Source organism: Lepisosteus platostomus, chromosome 25, assembly GCF_059453375.1.
Source record: "Lepisosteus platostomus isolate fLepPlt1 chromosome 25, fLepPlt1.hap1, whole genome shotgun sequence".
Taxonomy (NCBI): domain Eukaryota; kingdom Metazoa; phylum Chordata; class Actinopteri; order Semionotiformes; family Lepisosteidae; genus Lepisosteus; species Lepisosteus platostomus.
Window position 1 is genome coordinate 15,178,872 of NC_142635.1, and position 18,247 is coordinate 15,197,118.

General features: G+C 43.2%; 1 protein-coding gene across 2 annotated transcripts; it reads right to left on the minus strand.

The window, feature by feature from the left end:
- Window positions 1–2,982: 2,982 nt before the first annotated feature.
- On the minus strand, window positions 2,983–17,408 carry LOC148641205 (uncharacterized). Of its 2 annotated transcripts, XM_088619667.1 has the most exons (7): window positions 11,459–17,400; window positions 9,783–9,828; window positions 9,145–9,204; window positions 7,073–7,153; window positions 6,042–6,841; window positions 4,863–4,930; window positions 2,983–3,306 (listed from the first exon to the last, which is right to left on the minus strand). In XM_088619667.1, exons 1-5 carry the CDS (start codon window positions 11,465–11,467, stop codon window positions 6,711–6,713), a joined length of 327 nt encoding a protein of 108 aa, XP_088475793.1. In that variant the 5' UTR covers window positions 11,468–17,400; the 3' UTR covers window positions 2,983–3,306; window positions 4,863–4,930; window positions 6,042–6,710. The 2 variants fall into 2 exon arrangements, 1 of the variants encoding a protein (XP_088475793.1); XR_015930260.1 differs by lacking the exon at window positions 4,863–4,930 and having other exon boundaries at window positions 11,459–17,408.
- Between the last annotated feature and the right edge of the window lie 839 nt (window positions 17,409–18,247).

Here is an 18,247-nt window from a genome sequence, read left to right on the forward strand (position 1 = left end):
TAGTTGGAAGGCGCTGACAGAGGTTTCTGGAAGACGTTTCATTCTGCTCACCCTGTTTCTTGAGGAACTCAGATATGGTGTCCCATTGACACCTGAAGAAATTGAATGCACTACTGGGTCACATAAAACAGCTTTATTGTGGCAGTACCCAGTTGAGGTTATTTGTTTTTTTAAGGAGCAGGATTTTTCTTGTGTCCCGTTGTGTAAAGGAGTACTTTCTGACAGAAAAGGTGACTCTTCCATTGCGCAAAGTGACAAGGAATTTCTAGTTATTTTGAAAAATTTGAGAAGATGAGCATCTCAAACTACTATCTTGTCTCTAAATATCCTAGTGAATATGGAGTCATATGCTTAGTCTAGTGATAATTGACGGCTTGAAAACAGCCATTCATTAGCAATCTATAGGACTATCATCATGTCACAAATGTTCTAATAGAGTTGTTGGAACACAGTTTAAGCTTACAGCGCAATTCAATCAAAGCCTGGAGTTCTCTGACTCACACTTCTACCCCTGCTAAATTATTCATGTCAGTTTCTAAATATTTTTAGCCTGCCTGCTTTAATGCATATAAGGATGGTGCTATAATATATCCTACCATACTAAGGGCGTGGTACAATTAATCTTAAGCTCTGTAAACTCCAGTGCGGTTTTAGGCTTTATTATCGAAGCGTTAAACACATTTCACTCAAAAAAGAAAAAAAAAATCAATCCCTGCCCACAAGCTGTATTCCCTCGCCACTGTCTGATATCCCCATGCGGCTGCCTCCGCCTTAATTACACTGCTGCGGTCCGCGTGGAGCAGCAGGAAGTGGAGCACATGGTAAAATGTGGGTTAGTCGTCTTCACTCCGCTCGTCTCCGGACGGCTCTGCTCTCGTTTCTGCAGCAGTCTTCCTCGCGGTCAGCAGAGGGAGACTGGAGCCTGATCGCTAGTGCACGTCAGGGAGGGTGTCGAAATGAATGCTCAGGCCACAGCAGCGTTCTAACAGCTGGCAATGGTATAGGTTCATTGGGGCTCTAGATAGGCTACTGGGGAGGTGGCCTTGCTCTGTGCCCACCTGTGTATGGCCCTTTGCGATGTGCATCCACACTCTCTTCCCACTGAAGCACCGTTCTGATGCCTTGGATAAGGTAAGGATGTTTTCTTCATGTGCCATCATATCTTCCTAGCTCTTGTGAGAATATCCTTCAGACATTACATTTTTTTTTTTAATCCGCCCCTTCAGTCTTGCTGAGAACTGGAAGAAGGTTTTTGTTGCTACTGATATGACATTAAAGTACAAAGCAACCGAGGCATTCTATCCTTTGTATCTGGAAGCATAATAATGCAAGATAAAACCCTGAATGACTATAAATACATCTCAACAAACTTCTACTTTGATGGAGAAATCTAATTATATTTGTAATTTATACCAATACCATACCATGCATTCATATATAGCTACATACCTGTATCTATATACTATATACAATAAACAAAGTTTAACATTGCATTCACAGCATTTTCGCACTTTCATACAGTGACTGCACTCTAATAACATTATATATTATATATATAAACATCAACAAAAACAAAAATACTATTATTATTTTAATCATTGTTATTGATAAGGACTTTCTAGAAAGGTTTTACCACACTCCTGAAAAAGAATGCAATATTTTAATCTTAAATTATAGTCTTAGTTTAAACTATAAAGATTAAATATAGAATTTAAAGTGTTAATGAGAAAACAGACCCCGTGACTCATGTGGGTGTTTTTAGCTGAATGGACTGGTAATATTAGAATATGCTGTGTTTTACCCCCTGTGAGCTAATAATGAGGCATATTAAATTTCACGCGCTCAATCGATGATTTTCATGCGTTGATAAAAGCTTAGCTGGTAAAAGCATTTTACTACTACAGTTGTCTGAAGATCAAGCTAGTTTTATCTTGTTGCAATGCAGACCACCTTTTCTAACGCATTGGCTGACATTAGATTCTCTCTCTGGTGTCTGAGTTTTCCACCACCTTATTCCCAACAACTCCATCAACAGGCAGCACTGGTTTTGCTCAATCCCCTTTTTAAAAGGTGGTCTAAATTGTTCATTTTATTTCCCCTGTTAGGACATGCCAGGCAGGCCAAGTGAATGAAAATGTTAAGTGATTCCTAAGTAGCAAAGAAGTGTTTGTTTTCCATTGGGATGATGGGCATTGATGGAAAGGGCAAACGTCCTCACGTGAAGTTCTCACATGGTGAAGTGTGTGGGCCAGCGCCTTGTGCTCCTAAGCAGCTCCTGAAATCAATCATGTCTGCAGGGAACAGTGGCTTCCAAGTTTAGAGCAGAGTGAGGGTCTGGGGTGATGGTCAGATTCCACAAAGCAGCTTTCTCCTACACGCACAGCTCCACGGAGCCTGCTGGACAGCCCAGACCTTCAGGGCCATAGCCTTGAGGGCCACAGCCGGAATTGAGGGCCACAGCTACACTTGAGGGCCACAGCCACTGACAGCTGGCCTTGAGGGCCACAGCTGGAATTGAGGGCCAGAGCCGTTGACAGCTAGACTTGAAGGCCACAGCTACACTTGAGGGCCACAGCCACTGACAGCTGGCCTTGAGGGCCACAGCTGGAATTGAGGGCCCCAGGCGCTGAAAGCTGGCCACGAGGGCCACAGCTGGACTTGATGGCCCCAGTTGGCCCAGGGAGCAATTAGCTGCAAAGGATGGCACACCTGTGGCTTTCGATCAAGCTGTAAAATAAATGCCTGTTGGGCGCTCACAAACCCTTTACAAATGGACACTAAAACAGAAAAGCAAAAGTCGTAACTGTGAATTCTGATGCCTACGCTTGACACTAAATGACCATGATTCTAATAAACTGTTGGTTCAGGAGAGCCGTTTCAGCCTACCAGTCTGCTGTGAACATGATTGCCTCTAGTTAATTTCATGGTACAAATGTGGCTATTTGTACATCCCGGAGATTTAATGTACTGTAGCATCAGGGCTTAATGGTTAAAGAACTTCTTTCTGAGACAGCTTTCTTAAAATGCCGATCTTGCATGAAAATGAATGAAGTCATTAAATGGTTTTCTTCAGCAAAAGTGCCTCATAGATGAGCATTGAGGAAAGAAAAGCACACAACCAATAAGCTCAACCACAGTAGCTGGAAGTTTCCTTTTGTAGTTGTTTAAAGTGTTTATTTTAAAAGGCAGAGAAACAAAATTGTGTATGATCTCATTCGTGATATTTATGTTTCTTCCACATTTTTACTTTATGTTGCTCCGAATGCAGATGCATTTTAATCATGTTCCTCTATCAGAGTCCCACACCTAAAAACCATAGAGAATAAAATTGATTAAGTGATAAAAAATGGAAATAATCATAGTTCTGTTGATGTGTATTGAATATAGTGTTATGATTAGGATATTGTTCTTTTGTTTTGCATCATTTATTAGGATTGCATTCTAAAACTTTTTAAACTATGATTATTTTTAAGTATAATCTTAAAGCGATTGTCAGATTGATATCTCATTCTGGTATTTCATTTTTCTGTCTCCAAATGAGCCATTTTTTGAAAAGAATTGTTTCTGCATTATTTCCTGTCACATTTTATTTTTTGCAATCATACTGGAAAGACTTGTTTTCCACTCTGTTCAGAAATTTCTGTTCAGAAAAATGTGTCCAACAAGAAATATTCTTCTATAGCTTTATCTCTGGGCAACACATTAAAACAGAAGTCTCCAACCCTGGTCCCCTGTCCAGTTAGTACAGTCCTGGCCCTGGAGAGCCCCAGTCCAGTTAGTACAGGGGTCCCCAGCCCTGGTCCTAGTCCTGGAGAGCCCCAAATTCAGGTAATCTATAGGTCACCCTATTCTAAAGAGTGACAACACCTGTGAAGCTGATGAGTCTGTTCAGCAAAGTCAGCTAAGATCCCTTAGCAATGAAGTTCTTGTTCTTCCAACTCTTCCAGGAAGGCTGAGTGGTAAAGCCATGGTAAGGTGTGGAGACTGATCACCCTCAGTACAGGAGTCATGCCAATGAAACCATGGTGCCAAGGGAGGTGTTATAAAACCTCGCCAAGCTGCCACAGTCAACGTTTGAGAGGCCGCTGACTTGAGATCACACCACCCATCCCACCCCCCAGCATGTGGTACTCCATGTGTTCCAGTTCGTAAGGAAACACCCGGGTGAATTTAAAAGGACACGCAGCATTCCAGCCCACACGCCGCCCACACGCCATCACACACACGCGTTCCGCGCGCCGCGGTGCCTGGGCGGCGGTGGCCGGGCGCCCTGCCCTCCTCGCCGGGGAGAACACGGGCCCCAGGATCGCTGCCGGTGGTTTCCACGGCAACGCGCAGGCAGGGGAGAGGAGCTCTGAGCTCTGCTGTCTCTGGATTCGTCCTCTTGACGAGGGAAAGAGTGGGAGGGAGGCAGCACATCTACTGAGAGGAGCGACGCCAGCTAGCCTTCCCAGCCGGCTGCCAGGGCTGCTCCTCACTGATGATGATACATACTGCAGTAACTGTTCTTAGACTGGCTAAGTTTTATCTGCTCATGCCTCTTTTGGACCACATCTCCAGCGTCATACAGTATACTGTACATCAACACTGTTAAACGTGCTCTGAGGAGGGTGTGACTCCCAGCTCCGATCTGTCAGATGGTCAAATCTTTGATCGAAGTGCAGAAAGAATATTTCACAGGCTATGTTTTGTTGTTTATTTGTAGTGTATTAAGATTTAATATTCTTTGAATCAATTCTCTATTAAGCGCTCGTAGTAGACTGGGTAAAAGTTACCATTGAACACTGCTATAGTTCTTACACAACGATTATGAAACGTGGTACTTATTAACCGATGAAACTTCAATCCAGCCTACAGTTTACCTGTTCTTACACAGCCGCAGTGAGAGCACACAGGGAAACGATTTTCCAGAGCAGAGCCCAGAATCCCTCTGTGGGTGGAGAAATGTGTTCAGAAAGTGCATTGTAATCATGTAGCTGACAGAATAAGGAGTTTGTACAGTGGAGTGCCACGGATTTAAAGGTAGCTTAACAAAGTAACTGTAAAAGTACTGAGCCGTGCAATAAGAAGAGTAGCCTAATAATGGTGGAGATAGTCTGACATAACCCACTGAATTAAGGACAATGCTACGGAATAGTCTGTGATCTCTAACCTTGGTCCTGAACAGGCCCATTTCATGGTTTTACAGGAAGCCATTACATCATCCATTTCTAAAGACCTGGAACAATGGGGTTCGATTATAAACAGAAATGTAGCTAAACTATAGAAATTTAGAGGGACAAGTACACCTGAAGTGGACACCTGAAGAAGGCTCCACGGCCGAAACGTTGTGTTTTCTTTCTTCTTTTTTTCAGCATGGAATAAACCTATTACTTGTTCCTTTGCAGCTACCCACCTGAACTACAATAGAAATTTAGAGCTTATTTATAAAAAATAGAATGTCCTTCAGCCACTAATGGGACAGAGTTTACTTAACTGAGTAACTTTTTTGCTTAATCGACAAGTCACCTCCAACCGCTGCAAATCTAAAAGAGCAGGCGGTGTAAGGTCACTGGTAAGGTCAGGATTGGGGCTCACCACTCCAGGGCAGGTTGGAGAGCCCAGCTGTAAGGCATCTGTTTCTACTTTGTGACTGGAATGTAGCTTGCCAAGTACTGTATTTATTCCCGAGTGCCGAATACATGCCTTACTGGTGATACACGAGTGGTATTGCTTTGTGACATATTGCTGACAGAAGTTAATAAGTGCTAAGCCAGCCTGCATACAGGGGTTGTCTGTTAAGACCTAGTGTTATAGTTTCCCATAATGAGATACATGGTAGTACATTGGTTAGCATTGCTGCCTTGCAGCACTATGGCCCTGGGTTCATTTCCTGGGCTCCTATCTGTGTGGAGAATAGCAAATGAAGCATAGTTCAAGAATTCACAGCTTATCCATACTCATAGGCATGAACATACTGTATGGATATTCCTGTTCACATGAGGCTTGGCTGTTTTGGTAAGATTCTCTTTTTGTAGTTGAAGGCTGCAGTGGTTACTCACCGAGGTGGGCGATCCCTGCAGTGTGCTCACATCCTGACGAAATCGGGTTATCCTCTGCAAACAGAATTAAGGAGATAAGTGCAGCTGGCTTTTTGAACCACAGAATCTGCTCACGTTTACTGGGCAGAAATTGTTATAGCTCGTGATGCATGGGCCCTTCCTACAGTGCTAGAGCTGTCTTCCCTGCTGCATCTCTGAGGAATGGATGGTGTGATACCCATGTAGTTTTCAAAGCTTTCACCTTCACAGCATTAACCAAGCCCCGCTTTTGTGCAGGGCTTTTCAAACCCCCATCCACCAGTGGAATTACAAACTCAGATTTCAAACCTCAATAGCTTTCCTGAGGTTTCCTAAGTGTGATGAACCTGAGCAGCACAGCTGGTTCAGTTTGAAGTGACACAAGTTAATTCAGCCTGTAAATCCTGCTAGGGCCCGCTAAAGTTGCCCTTGTCTGAGGTTAGTGGTGGGCAATTCAGCAGGACACTAAGCAAGCCATTCAGAGGGAACAGGATTTTTCTGGGAAAAATCAGAGGAGAGACAGTGCTGATCACAGGACAGTTCATAGACAGGGACTCCAGGTGTGGTGGCAGCCAGCCTTGGGTGAACACAAGTGAAGTGGGAAAAGGACCCTGCCAACCCTGGTACACACTGGTCTGGATACAGAGCGGCTCAGCTGCTTTGAAGAAGGGAAAGTCTTGCCCTGCCTTCGGTTCCTCCAGAAGTCGGGAGGTTGGAAATTGTGGTGGGAGCAGCACCATCGTTCAAGTCTCCCTCATCACCCATCACGGTGTTGTTTCCGTCTGTAAAACAAGAACATGAGAGGTTACAAACGCGAGGAGGTCTTCCAAATGGCTTCTTGTTCCATTCTCCCACAATTCTTTGTGTAAAGAAGTGTGTCCTCTAGAGTAGTTTTCTCTTGTAGTTGTCGCCCACTTGTAATACAATAATTCATTTCTAAAAAGCCACGTTTAGCCAGGGGAAACAAATCTGATGGCATCCTCTGAAAGACACGAGTTGGCCTTCCTGCTTACCTGACTTGGTGTTATTGATCTCGGTGCCGTTGCTGTTTCCTGTATCTATAGTTCCAGTGCCTTTGCGTTTTGTTTGTCTTTCTGTAGATACAGAAATTTACGAATCAATCATCCTGTAAGAGCATGTGTAGGTCGCTGTATATAGAACCGCATTATCTGATTAAGAGTCAGATTGTAGGCTGTAGCAATTAAGAGCCATGCCTTGTGTTGGAAAGTGCTGTGTTTAATTGATTTAATTCCTGGTTAACTACCTGTTTAAGAGTCATTACCCTGGTCCCCCCTCATTTCAAAGGCTCATTTTTGACTGTATTTTCCTGAACACTGTGGCATGGAAATCAGAGCTGATAATGGAGCTGGCTGCTTTTGTCAGCTCCTTCCCTCTCTGGATCTTGATCCTGCATTTGTGAAAGTTATTTTTTATTTGTTTTCAGCTGCTGACAGTTCTCACTTCTTTTCCTATTTCCTGCTTGTCAAAAACAACAGCATGCTGTAGAGCAGAAAATCTTGCATAGAGATTTGACTTCATTTGTTTGCTAGCTGGCTTGAGCTTTTTTTTCATTTAGTTTGTTGTGTCTTGTTGCTGAGCTGACTTTTTTTTTCTGTGTACAGGATGTGAAACTTCCCTGCAAGATTTTCCACTCCTCAGTGTCTTCACTGACATTGCTAGGAACGTGTCCTCCTAATCCCTTTAACTCTGTAGCCTAGTATCTGTAGCAATCGCAGTCATGGCAACAGTGAGACTAATAATGATGTCTTTCCATTTATTTTCTGTGATTAAGATATTGCCTCACGCCCTTCAAGCAAGCTATAGAAAGAAACAGGGAAAGTAGCCAGACCGATGTAATCAATGCTGGTGAGTTAACTCCACGACACGTAAAACACAGACAGATGTAATCGATGCTCACTCAAGCAGGGGCAAAGCACAGAACTGACAAAGACTCCAGCCTCAGGCAAAAGCCTTGGCCTCTCTCTTCCACTGCATTACACATCATGACAGGTGTCCAGCCTGGGAGGATCACTGCCTTGCTAGAAGAGTTGACATGGACAGTTCCAGTGTCATGTTCCTCTTGTCTCAGTGTTGCTTGGTGGAGTTCTAAATATTGCTTATATTTCACAATCAGCTCCTCAAAGCTCTGGAAAGTGCATATATTATAGCTATTAGGATCATGAGGGCAAGGGGTCCCTCTCGCTTGTAAACTTTCTGGCCTTTGGTGTAGTCGTTCAACAAATACTCTTCAGAATAAGCTTTATTTCTGTAGTTGAATGCCTTTTGGTATTATCATGCCTTCATGTATTATTATTACTGCTGCTACCACTGGTGCTTACGCCTTGTAGTGAAAATACATTCCTTGTCTTTATATGCTGTACAGTAGCTCTTTTCATTGCAAAGGCGCTTTACATGCAAACCTCTCCAGTTCCACCCCTGCAGTGTAGCTCTGGTAGTACCTCTCTAGTTAATAATAATAATAATAATAATAATAATAATAATAATAATAACAATTGCTTACACTTATATAGCGCTTTTCTGGACACTCCACTCAAAGCGCTTTACAGGTAATGGGGACTCCTCTCCACCACCACCAGTGTGCAGCCCCACCTGGATGATGCGACGGCAGCCATAGTGCGCCAGAACGCTCACCACACACCAGCTCTCAGTGGGGAGGAGAGCAGAGTGATGAAGCCAGTTCATAGATGGGGATTATTAGGAGGCCATGATTGGTAAGGGTCAATGGGAAATTTGGCCAGGACACCCCTACTCTTTTCGAGAAACGCCCTGGCATTTTTAATGACCACAGAGAGTCAGGACCTCGGTTTAACATCTCACCCGAAGGACGGCGCCTGTTTACAGTATAGTGTCCCCGTCACTATACTGGGGCATTAGGACCCACATGGACCGCAGGGTGAGCGCCCCCTGCTGGCCCCACTAACACCTCTTCCAGCACCAACCTTAGTGTTTCCCAGGAGGTCTCCCGTCCAGGTACTGACCAGGCTCACACCTGCTGAGCTTCAGTGGGTTACCTGTTGTGAGTTGCAGGGTGATATGGCTGTTGGTAAGCTAATATGTTCGTTACCTCCTGTTGGGTCCGTGGGCTCGGTGTCCCTTGTTTGTGCCAAGCACAGCTGCAGAAGCCCTGCAGAGAGAGACACGAGCCGTCACAAAGGCAGGCAGCTTTAGCTTAGAGACACACCGCCTCCGGATCTGCAAGGCTGCAACAGGGGCTACCTGTGAGCGATTGTCTTCTGTTGGGTTTTACACCAACATGAAAGGAACCTCTGGGTCTGTTTCACCAGGGAAATTATATAATAATTTGTTTTCTGGGTAGGATTTCAGATTCAAGTGCCACTTGTAAATGTTTTATTAATATTTTATACATACAGTAGTTAATAAAGAATGTATCAGGTGCAAACCTTAGCCCTGCAGCTAGATCGTTAAAATATAATAGCAGAAGAAACATTTTCTTATTTATTGTATTGCAGTATTCAGAAGATGTTACATAGAATTATTGCCTAATTTAATAACCAGTATTATCTGTAGTGCTTTATTAACTGATGCTTTATAACTTATTTATGAATCAATTAAATGCTTATAAATATTAATACATGAGCCATAGTTTAACAGATGTTCCACTTGTATTCTTTCTTATACAACTTAGCTGTCTGCTGGCTTGTTGCTGATGCTCAGTCTTGGATGAAGAAAATAAATCCTTACCAGAAAATGTCCCAAGGACAAGCAGGTTCCTCTGGAGCCGGGTGATCTGAGAGAGATGTGTTGGTGCCAGTTAGCAGCAAGGCAGAGACAGAGCAGGGTGACTTGGAGCACAAACAGATTTTCTGCCACGATTTTCTGATTCTTCAGGTCTCTTCCTTTACGCCGGCGCCATTCGGCTTCGTGTACTAACACCCTGGCCTTCCCTTGCCCCCAGCCTGTGGGCCTGAATGCCCTTGTACCCTCGAGGTATCCCACCAGCCCTGCAGCTTAGCCTTTCCCCCCAGTTGTACCTCTGAGGTCTCCTCGCTGGCTGCGAGACTCCCAGACTGCCAACGACGAATGACAAGTATCTTTTAGTAAGAGCCCCACTCTGCCCCACACCTTACGAGGAGCACAACAACAGTCACTAAATAGAACTGGCCATTCTGCCCATCTTCTCTGTTTGGTAGTTAGTAGTTTAAGGGAAGCAGCAACGTCATTTTTATATTTTAGAATGAAAAAAATATGAAATATTTATAGTTCAGTGCATTTCAAGCCACAATGAAAGTAAAACATGTAAAACCACATCACATAATTGACCAAATATCCAGTTATGCACAGCGCCATATTCTGCGATTCAGAATGAGGCAACAAAACTTCCTGTGACGTGACGCAGCCATATTACATTGTAAACAAGCAGGCTTGTGAATACTGAAATATTGCTCTCAACTTTGCAACAGTTTTGCGACAAATGCTACTTCTTGTTAACTCTGCATGCCGATCACGTTGGAAGATTTCTGCGTTGAAATGTCTGCTGTACAACCTGGACTTATTTCCTCGTACATCACATTACATTAGTCACTACAGTGACTAGTGAGCAGGAAGGGTCACTTCACATGGCCATTCTCGTGAGCTCTCACTCTCGCCCGTGGTGAGACCACGGGTTTGTCACAACATGGCGACTTACTTTACTTTCACAAAGTCATGATTTTGTGCTTAATTCAGAATTTTTTTTCACATCAATTCATTTATTTTGGTACCAAGATTTAATTACCGGCCTGAGATATTGGGACTGCAGTAATCCTTTTATCCCAGGATCTCACAGAAAAAAGCTGGGTATTGCCTACAACAGCATGGCTGGTCCACTTGCACCTTATACCCACACGGATGAGGGTTAAGTTGTCCTTCTTCTGCCTCACAGTGTGTTTTTCCTGTTTCCCACTACCTTTCTTTTTCTCTCATCTGAGCTCCTTCTCTGTTCCTCCTTCCTTTCTACTACGCCACAGAGTCGCCCGCAGACACGCAGCCTCAGAGCTGTCTGCTCTGCCAGAGATTTTACACCTGTCAGTACAAATCTTGACAGGTCCCGTAAACATCAAAAGCTGAAGCTTTCGAAAAAATTGTCGGCATTTTATGAGCCATTTGTTTTTGTAGAGGATTGTTTTAATTTTTTTTAATGCTAAACGGAAAGTTAATGTTTGAATGGGTCTTTTCAAAAATCACTCTGTTATCTCAGCATATTGAAAACAACGGAGTAAAATGTGTCATTTACCACCTATCAGTTATAATATTATGTGGTTTCCAAATATAAGTAGTGACATGGAAACAAAGTGTTTTTGATGTTTAAACAAATATTTATTAGATTATGGTTTAAAGTAACAATGTTAAAAGCTGACAAGGTTCCTCTTTGTACATACCACTGTCATCCTTGCTGTGGTGAAGAGATGCCCCAGGCAGGAAAGGATCTGCTTCAGAAAGGAAGGATCTGCTTTCTGTAGCAATCAAGAAGAGAGTCTGTCAGTTTTCTAGAGCAATATCGGTTTTGGAACCATGGCAAAGCTATTGATTGGTGCTTATTTCCCTGACCAAGACCTCCCATTGCGGAATAAGAGTTTTTTTTTAATTCAGCATTCATTAGTTTTGTCAGTCTAAAGTACGAATTTACATGTCTGTGAAAACACGGTTTTCATTTAAACAAATGATTGAAACAAGAAAGAGAGTTTGTAGTCAACAGTTTGTAGTTTCTGTGGCGGCAGAAAGGGTGCAAGTCCACACAATTAAAAGAGTCTTCAGCTGGCCAGATACGAAACTGAGGTCAATAATCATCTCTCACGTGACAAAGGCCTGTCTTGAGGCAAGACTTTGGCCGATCACTGACTATAAACTCCAAACCCAGCAGTCACTTCGGGGAGTAATGTATTTCATGCAACCCGGCGCTTGGGGACTTCTGTACACTTCCTGGTGGACAGGACTGTCTTGGTTTGGGGGGGGGGTGTCCTTTCTTATGACACAAGTCAGGTCTGCTTGAGATGGAGAGGTTCGGGGAACTTGGCGCGACTGTCATTTTGCATGCAGCCTTGCACTGAAGCTGGAAGCCTGATCTGGCTGAGAACACAGCAGGCATTTCAAGCAAATCCATTCCCTGGAGCCCCGGCACAATACAAACAGCACTGCAAGGCTGGATGGAGCTGAACTGCAAAGAAAAACTCTTGCAGTGTACCATACGCTGCCTGTTGACATTGCAGTGGAAAGTTGCTAATTCTTCCTTTGCTCTGGCATTTGTCTTTCACCATCACAGGGCGTGGCACGTTTGTTCAAATTGCAGACTCTACATGGGAAGACTCCCTAGACAGATTAAAGATAATGGTGTAGCACAGTGAAGAAAGCATTGCCTGCATCTATTAACGATTAGGGTTTATTTTTGCACACCCTCAAAAAACAGGCTTGTTAAGGCTCATTCTCAGTGTTTATTTTTTATTTTTCAAGTTGTAAAAGATCTTTATAGGGACTGGACAGTCTATTGCCTTATTAAAATGGGTTCTAGAGACAAGAATCTCTGTAGAATGCTGGTGAGCTTGTGAGCTGAAGGAGTGTGAATGATAGATTTGGGCAGGGGGATTCTATAGAATCCTATAAGTTGTTTTCAGATGGGTTTACACAATATTTGCAATAAATGATCTTGCAAATAAGGAAAATCACATTCCTGGCCTACGCAGACAGGATAAAGTAACTAAATCTCTTTAGTCGTGGATGAAGTAGAAAGATATTGACAAAGTTAAGCAAGAAGTCATCTTCAGGATCAGCAGTGAAGCAGGGAAACCTGTATGCAGCTGGAAGCTGATAAAAGGTCTATTAAGAACTAAAGACAAAAGTGCTTCCTCACTCAAAGGGCTGTGCAGTTCAGGAACGTAGAAGACAGTCATGTTTTAGAAGCTGGTTCAGTGGGCTCCATCCAGAAATGACTGGGTGAGATGAAATAATTATGAACCAGAAAATAAGATTGATTGTTATAACCATGTGGGTGTTTTATGCTGACAGGTGAGCTCAGGGTTCTCTTCTGTCTACTAAATCTAAAAAAAGCACTAGATGGCACTACTGTTGCACCAGCTAAATCACTGTTCAGGCTGTATTGGAGACTGGGAGGTTAAGACTGCTCAGCTTTGCTGACCTTGTTCTAAAATCCTTCATTCTCCTGTACCTCATTTAGAAACAATGTCAGGTTTCTCATTTCAGCAGAATTTAAAAGTCAAATTCACCAAAACAACAAATGAGTTGATGTGTGGTGAGCATACTGGTACATCATCCAGATGGGGCTGCACACTGGTGGTGGTGGAGTCCCCATTACCTGTAAAGCGCTCTGAGTGGAGTGTCCAGAAAAGCACTATGTAAGTGTGAGGATTATTTATTTATTTTTCTGCTTCAGAATTAACTAACTGCGGCTCTCCTAGTTAGTGTCTGGAAAATTATTTCAACAGCTGTCTCCTCTGATAATAATAATAATATTTTATTGTATTTATCATTTATAAGTTAGTATTATTATTTACAATATATCATATTGAAATACAAAAAAATGACATAGGTCTCAGAGAGGAAAACTCTTTTTATATAGCGCCTGGAGGCTTGGGGACGGGAGGCTCAGTTTAACCAGAGCCAGTTATTCTCAGGTTTGCTGTCAGTGGCTCCGAAGAGACAGAGCAAAGTCAGTCGTACTCGGAGGACTGACTCTTGGCTGGACAGACTGGCTGTTGAGGGGGGTTCTGGACTGGGGATTTATTGGATTTGAGGCCCTCCTTCAACAGACAAATTAAATCTTTTATTCTCCTTTATTTATGAGAAGTTTTTTGTCATTACCGCGCCGAGGGGATTAAAGGATCTGAATACTGGTAGCCCACAGTGGAATGGATTAGTGCAAAAGGACGGGTTGTAGCTCTGTGCCCAGTTCACTGTTCGATCTTGAGGAACAGGTTGTCTTGTTTTAAAGCGAGCCGAGTTTCCCCTTCTCCAAATCTCTCACGCACGCTCCACCCTTCAGCTCAAGAACATGGGCAGGTTAGGAACGGGGCTCAGCTGAAGCCCTTTTCATCTAGCTAGCTGTTTCTGTGTTCTGCTGACAAAGTGGCTAAAACTTCAATTTCGGCTTTTTGTGGGCTGGATTTGCTCCTGGTTGGGCTCTCAGATCAGATCCAGGCAGATTAAAACTGCAAACCAGCTGTCTCGTCATCCAGGTGGAGGCTACACATTGGTGGTGGAGAAATATAAATCGATTATTATTATTATTATTATTATTATTATTATTATTATTATTATTATTATTATTATTATTGCCCCCATATATGAAGGCACATAGCAGAAGCTCAATTATAAAATCTGGAATAGATCCTATGCAATGGGCCCCTCATTGGCATCCCTGCTATCTATAGAGGACTGCTGGGAATGGGTTATTGGTTCAGGAAGAATATTCCAGGTACCAAAGTCCTGGGATTTAAAGTGGACGCTGAGATCCGCTGACACATGGACCAGCTGGGTCAGATGGACTTCCATCTGAGCTCTCAGTTACATCAAGGACTTAAAAATCAGATTTAAAAACTACTTTTGTTCAGTTCCTAAACATGCTGCAGGTGCCTTTGAACTACAGTGCTGTGTTTCGTAAGTAACTTCCGATTTCTGGCTCTTGAGCACAGGCAACCACTTGCAAAAGCTCCAGTCCAGTGGCTTGTTAGTTCTGTTCCAGGCTCAGTGAAGTCAAGGGCTCAGCAGGAGTGAGGCAGGCAGGTGTGGGGGCCCAGGCCGGGTCTGGGAGAGACAACAAGGGGAAAATGACTGAACACTGCACCCCCCCACCACGCCCACAAAGCAGAGAGGGAACAGCAGAGCCGGACAGCGGGGTAAATAGCAGCTTTGCTCGGCCGATGTGTCTTTCCAAACTGGAAAGGGGAAACGTCCCATTGACAACAGCCCCAGTTTACAGGTCACAGGCGACACCCCCCAGCGGGGCTGCAGCTCCAGCCTTCAATTCAAAGTCCAAATGTCAGCCCCGTAATTAAACGTCTTGCTTTTGTCCGAGAGAGCAAAGATTTTCTCGGTAACAGTTCCCATCTTTCTTTTTTATGCCCTCTCTTCAAGCACTTCTTGTGTAGCCCCCCTCACCCCGTCTGCCTCCCCCACTATCCCCAGTCCTTTTCAATCCCCTTTTCTTCTTGCCCACATCCCCCTGTGTCCCTGCACAGCCTGGCTCTGGAGCGAAGAGCGCTGTGAGCAGAGTAACAACTCACTTCGGCAGCAGCCTGTTTTGGACCAAGAGGGGAGGAGGGGGGTAGGGGGGTTGTTTTTAAGGAGGCAGCTTTGTTCCTCTCCCTCCCTCCTTTACTCTCTTCATGCTTCAAGTACCTTCTATAGGATCTGAAGGGCTTCCCTGCTCATTGTGGGTTTTTTTCCCCAAATTCGATTGCTGGAGCAGCTCTGAATGCGCCTGAGCTGGGCTCAGAGCTCCTTCTCACAGTAATGGGCTTGGTGCTTCAGTGCTCTCTCGTCGAGCTACAACCCCATATTGTCTTGCATCTGCTGGTACCAGCAAAAGAGCACTAAAATGTAGGAAACGATTGCAACACATCTTAAGTGCTTTTTAAAAAAATGGACATTGTAAACCTGTATTGTCAATGGTCGTGTCGGCCAACATGCAGCAGAAAGTTGTAGATCGATCCCTTGCAGCTCACAGCCTGCCGCTGCATCTGTGGGAACTAGTCAAAGTGCTGTACATGTCCCTTTCTGCTTCTGCAATGTAGTGTCATACAAATGACAAACTTCAGGTGTCTGTGAAGCGGAAGTCTCTTTATTCATATGCATATGGAAGTCCGGCTTGCAACCACCAGACATAAAAAATAAGTAGCTGAAGATGGTCCTTTATACCTTAAAACTTAAAACTTTGACATATTCTTAACAAATGATAAAACAGCAACACCTGCCAATTAATTATATCTAAGTTGCAGACTAGACAACAGTTAGTTCTTTTCATATTCTGGGTGTACAGCCAGCTTACCAAATACATGCCCTTAATCTTGCTGACCAAGGACAGGCAGCATCTTTATATACATTTGAGCACAAAGCCTACGTCAAGCCACTAGACTGCATAGTTTGCAAAAACATACAAAAACAAGATAAAGATATTATTATCTCACTTCCTGGGCGTCTCTCTTATCTCTTCATTCTTCATTCCCCCCTTAGAACATTATTGTTCTACCAATTATGTTCTACTTCTAGATAAGAGATGTAGAAATCTTTCCCAGGAAATCATTCTTGACCCCGGTGTTCCCTTCAGGGCGTACAATTAGCACAGAAGCAGCAGCTTTAGTCCACATGTTGTTCAAGCAGGATATTAACAATATGATCATTATGATTAATACCAGACCCACAAATATGTATTGAACCAGAGACCCTCCCCATGTTCCCAGCACAGACTGTGGCCACACACCAATGCCCCAATCATCTAGATGATAATTATTATATTTTTTTATTGTTTTTCATCATAAATGTGCTGTGCTAAGTCATTAATGTGCTCAGAATTGTCTGGAATACAAGTACTGCGTAGTCTTCACTCACCTAAATAGCTGTCTATCACCCTAGTAGAGGATGGCCTAGAACTGTGTTTATAGCAGGGAGCATACGGTTCGTTCCATTCTCATACATTTGAGTTACACTCAGACTACAAGCAGAACTATTTACCCATGCCAATAAACCTAAATAATCACCTCTATTAAAGAGGATTACTCCCATGAGCGTCTTTTATAGCAATACAAACCCAACATGAGCTCTGATTATTATTTGTGGCTGATTGATAAAGTATTGATTCCATATCCCCATTTATCAAAGTAAAACTCCTTACACTTAACAGGCACACTGTCGGCCTCCCTCAGGAAGCTCAACAGACACAGAAACAGTAACAACATAATAATCAATGTTCACTCAGTCCCTGGTGCAGTGGCTCGGTGGCAGTGCGACGCGTTGATCCAGCGATCTCATCCTGTCACTCAGATGGCAGAGTCGGTAGTCAGTTGCACTTGATATGGTCCCTCCCCAGCGGGGGACAAACTTCAGGTGTCTGTGAAGCAGAAGTCTCTTTATTCGTATGCATATGGAAGTCCGGCTTGCAACCACCAGACTTAAAAAATAAGTAGCTGAAGATGGTCCTTTATACTTTAAAACAAAAAGAGTTACTTTGACATATTCTAAACAAATGATAAAACAGCAACACCTGCCAATTAATTATATCTAAGTTGCAGACTAGACAATAGTTAGTTCTTTTCATATTCTGGCTGTACAGCCAGCTTACCAAATACATGCCCCTTATCTTACTGACCAAGGACAGGCAGCATCTTTATATATATTTGAGCACAAAGCCTACGTCAAGCATAGTTTGCAAAAACATACAAAAACAAGAAAATGATATTATTATCTCACTTCCCAGGCGTCTCTCTTATCTCTTTATTCTTCTGCAATAATGCAGGACTGTTCAAGTAAACAGGCCTGTGTGATATTAATCAACAAAAACAAACAGAAACTGCCATCAGTATATACATTACATAATTATATATACATTGAGAATCATTCATTTTTATCTTACTCTATTTAAAAAGCTCTTGAAAGATGTGGTTCAGTATTGTGTCCACTGTGGCTCTCTGCACCAAACCGCTCTGCTGGCCAGTGTCAAGAGGGGTGCAGAGAAGAATATTGTTTTAAAATGCCTCCCCCAATTGGTGTTTCTGCAATGCCTCTGCCAGCCCAAATATAAAACCCTGGTTCTGCCACTGGGTAGTGCATTTAAGAACAGCAGGCACTTCCTTACCCAAAGAGTTGTAGGAGTATGGATCAAGGTGCACAGCTTTGCCATGGAAGCTGATACCCTGGCTTCTGTCAAGAAAGAGTGAGTTGGATGAGATCCTGGGAAGAATTAGCTACAAATAAAAAGAGAAATGGCTTACATAGGCCGAATGGCCTTTTCTCATCTGTAGCCTTACGGTTTTCCATAGATCTGTCGATTGCTAGCTGGCAACACCTTACCAAGAACATTGCGGAACATAAAGACTTTTTGATTGATAAGCCGACATGTAGAAACAGTGAAGGCTAGACTTTGTTAAACAGGACATATTTCTTAGAAACTGATATTAATCAATCAGTTTGATCTATTTTTACACTCACTGGACTGTCCCTGG

Coding starts and splice junctions, on each gene's coding strand:
- LOC148641205 (XM_088619667.1), bottom strand. Junction 9,205..9,782: donor TGTCCTTGGGACATTTTCTG/GTAAGGATTTAT, acceptor CTCTCTCTGCAG/GGCTTCTGCAGCTGTGCTTG. Junction 7,154..9,144: donor GCCCACGGACCCAACAGGAG/GTAACGAACATA, acceptor CTGTATCTACAG/AAAGACAAACAAAACGCAAA.